General features: G+C 52.2%; 1 protein-coding gene across 6 annotated transcripts in view; it reads left to right on the top strand.

Annotated features, from left to right (window-relative positions):
* Nucleotides 1–511: 511 nt before the first annotated feature.
* ERCC4 (ERCC excision repair 4, endonuclease catalytic subunit) overlaps nucleotides 512–6,000 on the top strand; it is a 44,953-nt gene continuing 39,464 nt past the window's right edge. For 4 of the 6 annotated variants that reach the window (XR_003123999.3, XR_003123998.3, XR_007411265.1 and 1 more), the window contains exons 1-2: nucleotides 513–772; nucleotides 3,674–3,854. Coding sequence is in view for 3 of the 6 variants with exons in the window: in XM_025416467.3 (XP_025272252.1) it covers nucleotides 566–772; nucleotides 3,674–3,854 (388 nt within the window). In the remaining 3 variants the exon portion in view is untranslated. Of the gene's footprint in view, nucleotides 793–3,673; nucleotides 3,855–6,000 lie in introns of all 6 variants that reach the window. The other 2 variants (XM_025416469.3, XM_049111377.1) reach the window with 2 other exon arrangements.

Below are 6,000 nucleotides of genomic sequence, written 5' to 3'. Positions count from 1 at the left end.
GAGGCCTGGAGATGACACCTGTCAGGAGCGCTAGCACCTCCTCGGGACTCCAGGACTCTTCGGCTCCACTCGGTTCCTCTTCGGCTAACTTCGGCCAGAGCATCTCCCGGCTTCAGTTCCTCTTCGGCTGAGCTCGGCGGGCTCTCAGAACCCGGGTGGGGGGGCTCGGTTCCCTTCGGCTTCCTTCGACCGACGCTCGTCTAGGGCTCGGCTCTCCTCGGCGAAGCTCGGCTCTCCTCGGCGGAGCTCGGCCCACGCTCGCTTCCGGCTCGGCTCTCCTCGGCGGGGCTCGGCTCTCCTCGGCGGAGCTCGGCCCACGCTCGCTTCCGGCTCGGCTCTCCTCGGCGGGGCTCGGCTCTCCTCGGCGGAGCTCGGCCCACGCTCGCTTCTGGCTCGGCTCTCCTCGGCGGGGCTCGGCTCACGTTCGTCTCGGGCTCGGCCCTCTTCGGCTCCATTCGGGCTACGCTCGTCTCGGGCTCGGCTCTCTTCGGCTCAATTCGGTCCACGCCCGTCCCGGACTCGGCTCTGTTCGGCCGAGCTCGGCCGCGGCCCCGGAAGGGCGCCCATGGAGCCGGGCCTCCCGGCTCGGCCGACGGCTATGGCGCCGCTGCTGGAGTATGAGCGGCAGCTGGTGCTGGAACTACTGGACGCGGACGGGCTGGTAGTATGCGCCCGCGGGCTGGGCGCGGACCGGCTGCTCTACCACTTCCTCCGGCTGCACTGCCACCCGGCGTGCCTGGTGCTGGTGCTCAACACTCAGCCGGCCGAGGAGGTGCGGCCGCCCGCGCGGGGGTGAGGGGTCCCCGAGAGCGTTGGCGGCCTCCTGAACCGACGCGGAGGCCCTGGCGCCTCCGAGGGCGACCACAGCCCCCAGCGCCGGGGGAGGGCGTTGAACGGGGTCGGGGGCGGCCTCTGAGGCAGATGCAGGTCCCTCACAGGGGCGCGAGGACACGGGAGGGTGGGAGGAGTCCCCAGGCGGACGCAGGTCGGTGACCCGGGTGCAAGGATGCGGAGGGGAGGAGTGGTCCCAAGGCGGGTGTAGGTCCGTGACAAGGGTGCAAGGATGCGGAGGGGAGGAGTGGTCCCAAGGCGGGTGTAGGTCGGTGACAAGGGTGCAAGGATGCGGAGGGGAGGAGTGGTCCCAAGGCGGGTGTAGGTCGGTGACCCGGGTGCAAGGATGCGGAGGGGAGGAGTGGTCCCAAGGCGGGTGTAGGTCGGTGACAAGGGTGCAAGGATGCGGAGGGGAGGAGTGGTCCCAAGGCGGGTGTAGGTCGGTGACAAGGGTGCAAGGATGCAGAGGGTGGGAGTGGTCCCAAGGCGGGTGTAGGTCGGTGACCCGGGTGCAAGGATGCGGAGGGGAGGAGTGGTCCCAAGGCGGGTGTAGGTCGGTGACAAGGGTGCAAGGATGCAGAGGGTGGGAGTGGTCCCAAGGCGGGTGTAGGTCGGTGACAAGGGTGCAAGGATGCAGAGGTGGGAGTGGTCCCAAGGCGGGTGTAGGTCGGTGACAAGGGTGCAAGGATGCAGAGGGTGGGAGTGGTCCCAAGGCGGGTGTAGGTCGGTGACAAGGGTGCAAGGATGCAGAGGGTGGGAGTGGTCCCAAGGCGGGTGTAGGTCGGTGACAAGGGTGCAAGGATGCAGAGGACGGGAATGGTCCCCAGGCAGATAGAGGCCCCTGCAGAGGGTAGGAGTCGTCCCAGGGTGGGTGTAGGTTCCTGACATGGGTGCAGGGACACTGAGCAGGATAAGAGGGGACCCAGAGTAGATGAAGGCTTCTGACACAGGGGACGGTGGGAGGGGCCCTGAGGCCGATGCAGGTCCCTGACGGGCGCAAGGACGCAGAGAATAGGAGTGGTCCCAGGGAGAATGCAGGTTCCTTACAGCAGGTGGGAGGGCTTTGAATGGGGGTCAGATGCAGGTCCGTGGCACAAGCTCAAGGACACAGAGGGTAGGAAGGGCCCCAAGGAGGATAGAGGACCCCGACAGGGATGAGAGGGCTTTGAATGGGGGTTGGTAAAGCTGTTGCAGGTCTCTGCCACTGGTGCAAGGACACTGAGGAGTAGGGGTCATTTAAGGAGAATGGGGGCTGAGGGAAGGATTGCCCATCCCTGAAGAAGACAGGGATGTCTAGAGAAGGATGGGGGTAGGAACGATGAGGGAGTCCCCAAACTGGATATCATGGGATCAGAGGAGTGAGATCTCTAGAAGGGAACAGGGATGAGGATGGAGGACTCCCCCAGGGTAATGACAGGATGTGAAGAGATGCTGAGGCTGGGGAGAGCCCTGTAGGGAAGGGGAGGCACTGAGGGGGTTCACCCGAGCTGGGGGGAGAGGGGTATTGGGTTTGAAGGGAAGGGAGCTGGAAGCTGAGGATATTGGGGAAGCATACCTGCGGTTAAGGAATGGAGGACCCCGGAGACAGAGGGGGATACACCTGTGCGAAGGTGGGGCTTGGTATTGTGAGGTGACACAGGCTGGTCTGACAAGTCTGATGAGCCCCTGGGTAGAGCAGGTGGCCGGGAGGAAGATGTCCCCCGAGAAGAACGACCACAGGCTTCTTGAGGCAGAGGCGCTGTCTGGTTTGTCCAGGTATCCCAGTACCTGTCCTAGAGCCTAGCACAGCACAGGGCCCCCAGGAGAGGGAGTGTTGCACTGAAGATACAAAGGGCCAAGGCACCGTGGACATGAAATCCCCTCTGGGGTGGACTGGGACCGAACTAACAGCCTGAAACACTGCCTGGGAAAAGGATTGCTTGTGATCTCACACAGTTAGCTTACCTGCACACCTGGCTTTGGGGGGGAAGTATTCTGTTGCTAGCAGGCTTTTTTTTTTTTTTTTTTTTTTTTTTTTTAACTGAGGGCTTGTTGTTGTTAAAATGCTAATAACAACTCAGGTGCAGCATGCCTGGGTGGCTCGGGGATTGAGCATCTGCCTTTGGCTCAGAGGGTGATGCTAGGGTCCTGGGATCGAGTCCCACTTCAGGTTCCCCCCAGGGAGCCTGCTTCTCCCTCTGCCTGTGTCTCTGCCTCTGTGTGTGTGTGTCTCAAAAATAAATAAATAAAACCTTAAAAAAATAAAAAGAAAAGAAAGAAAACCTCAGGTGCAATGATTCTTTAGCGCAAACCCAAAAACAAAACAAAAATAAAATCCTGGTTAAGTGTATATGGTTGGTTGATCAACATAAATTAATAACTGAGTTTGTATATTCCTTACGTGTATTGGCTCACATTTTATAATTCTTTTTAAGATTTTATTCATTTGAGAGAGCGTGAGAAGGAGAGGGGAGAGGGAGAAGCAGACTCCGCTCTGAGCAGGGAGCCTGACATGGGGCTCTATCCCAGGATCCCGGGATCACGATCTGAGCCAGCCACCCAGCCATCCCTATTGGCTCTCATTTTAAATACAAAGACCTGCAACCTAATAAAAACTGCCCTATATTGCAGCCCTGGTGGCCCAGCGGTTTAGCGCCGCCTTCAGCCCAGGGCGTGACCCTGGAGACCTGGGATCGAGTCCCACATTGGGCTCCCTGCATGGAGCCTGCTTCTCCCTTTGCCTGTGTCTCTGCCTCTCTCTTTTTGTCTCTCATGAATAGATAAATAAAATGGTTTTTAAAAAAAAAAAAAAAAAAACTGCCCTGTATTAAACAACCTACTAATAAAATTTGATTTGATTTAGGAGTATTTTATCAACCAGCTGAAGATTGAAGGAGTTGAGCACCTCCCTCGCCGGGTAACAAATGAAATCACGAGTAACAGTCGCTATGAGGTCTACACACAAGGAGGTGTGATATTTGCAACAAGTCGCATACTTGTGGTCGACTTCTTGACTGATAGAATACCGTCAGATCTAATTACGGGTAAGAATTTGCAACCTTATCACTATTTGTATGTAAATTGGCACTTTATTGCGTGTGTCTGTGCCCTCTGCTAAACTAACCTAGAACCTCCTTGTGAGCAGCACTGGATGTTTCTGCTCAACATCGTGCTTCCAGGTGTTAGCACCATAGCAGACACATTTTGGATGCTTTAAAAGTATTTGTGCCCTGAAATAAGTAACCAAATGAGGAAGTAAAGTAAGAATGATTTGTCCTTATCTCATAAGCTAGTATCTGGTAAATACTTGGCAATTGTCTGGCATTTGCTTTTAAAACCTAATCCAATTTTAAGTGTTTACAAATATTCTTTGTATGTTTCCTAAAAGATACGGTTTTCTCTTTAAAGAGTTTCCCCCAAAAAAAAAGTTTCCCCCTACCACCATGATTTGAAATGAAACCAAGTAGTTGCTTAATTATTTTGAGACGTATGGTTTACTTTTAGCTAAATTGATAATAGAAAAGGAATTATTTTTCATTGTTATTTGTCCTTTTGAAAACTTTTTCTGATTTTCTCCAAAGCTAACCCGAGGGCCCTACCCCTCTGCCCTCAGATTACCTTTTGCTTCTCCCCAGTCACAGCACTAAAGAACACCACGTTCTCTTTGCCTGTTTATTTGTCTGTCCCACTCATGAGATAACAAGCTCCATAAGTACAAGGAACAACTTGTTCATCGCGGGCTAAGTAACTGGTACATGTGTTCGTTGGATAAAATGATGCATGAATATACCGTGGCCTTTAGTGAACTTCTGGAGGGCACAGAGACTGTGATATTCATAATCAATACTTCCCACCATGGCCCTGAACCTAGAGGACCCTCAAAAAATATTTCATGAGTAAATGTATGAATGAATGCTTTATGTGGCATAAAGCATTGTGATTGAAGAAAGTGTTGTTATGGTTTTATAGCATTCATGATTAATTGTTCTCAGCCAGGGCCCCCAGGAGGTGAGGTCAGACTCGGCCTTGAAGGGTGAAGCCACCACGTACAAGCAAGTGACTTAATTTCTATAAGCCTCAAGTTTCCTTTTTTTTTCCCGTTACTTTTTTTTTTAAGGTTTTTTAAAATTTATTTATTCATTTGAGACAGAGACAGAGAGAGAGCATGAGCTGGGAAGAGAGGCAGAAGGAGAGGGAGGAGCAGACTCCCTACTGAACAGTGAGCCTGTTGTAAGGCTCCATCCCAGGAGTCTGGGGTCATGACCTGAGCCAAGGGCAGAGGCTTGACCGACTGAGCCACCCAGCTGTCTCTCTTTTTTCCATTTCTTAAATTGAGAAAATGGTGCCTCCCAGAGTTATCGTAAGGATCAAGTGAGTGAAAATAAATTGCTCAGTATAGTGCCTGAGATATACTAAACAGTAAAGAATAGCAAAAAAAAAAAAAAAAAAAAAAAAAAAAGAAGGCTTTTCATCTCCAGAAATTCTGATACATCGTAAAGTCTTTTACTGTTTGCTGCTTTCTTCTCAGCTCAGTCTTCGGTTTCTTTACTTTTTAAGTGGATAAAATGGGGGGAAATGTACTGGAACTACCACTAGATGTCAGTATTGCTCTTTTACTCACCATTCAACCCAATTAGGCAGAGAGCAATAATGCATCAAAAGAAACGTCCAGATTATAGTTTCTAGGTAGCTCCTAATTAAAAGCACAAAATTTTGCATCTATTTCTGATCAAGTCCCAACCAAATATGAGGCTGGAGCTGCTGCTGCCCCTTGGCTGAAAGGAATGCAGATGAATGCCAGGAGTAAATCCCTTCAGATTCTGCACCCTGGAGGGATCCACCCCAGAGACTTGTGATGATGCTTTCACCATGGTTCTCACAGACCAAACAGCAGTTCTTGAAGCATCTGACCCTCCAGAAGCTTCTAAATGCCCCCAGCCCTAACCTGTCCCCTGTCACTGCCCAGTAAATTCACCACCACACCCCACACAAAGGTCCCTGCCAACCACAACTCCTCAGCAGCCAGAGAACTATCAGTGACAGAAGTGCATAAATGGCTATCCTGACTACTTTCAAAAGACGAGACAGGAGGCTTGTGTTGCTGAAATAGCTCCTGACACCTCCAAATAGAACTCAGAACACACTTTCCACAGCAAACTTAAAAAAAAAAAAGTTACATGTTAGATTTGT

Source organism: Canis lupus, chromosome 6 (genome assembly GCF_003254725.2).
Source record: "Canis lupus dingo isolate Sandy chromosome 6, ASM325472v2, whole genome shotgun sequence".
NCBI classification, from domain to species: domain Eukaryota; kingdom Metazoa; phylum Chordata; class Mammalia; order Carnivora; family Canidae; genus Canis; species Canis lupus.
Note: the sequence above shows the minus strand (reverse complement) of the source record. Positions and strands in the feature narration are given on the sequence as shown.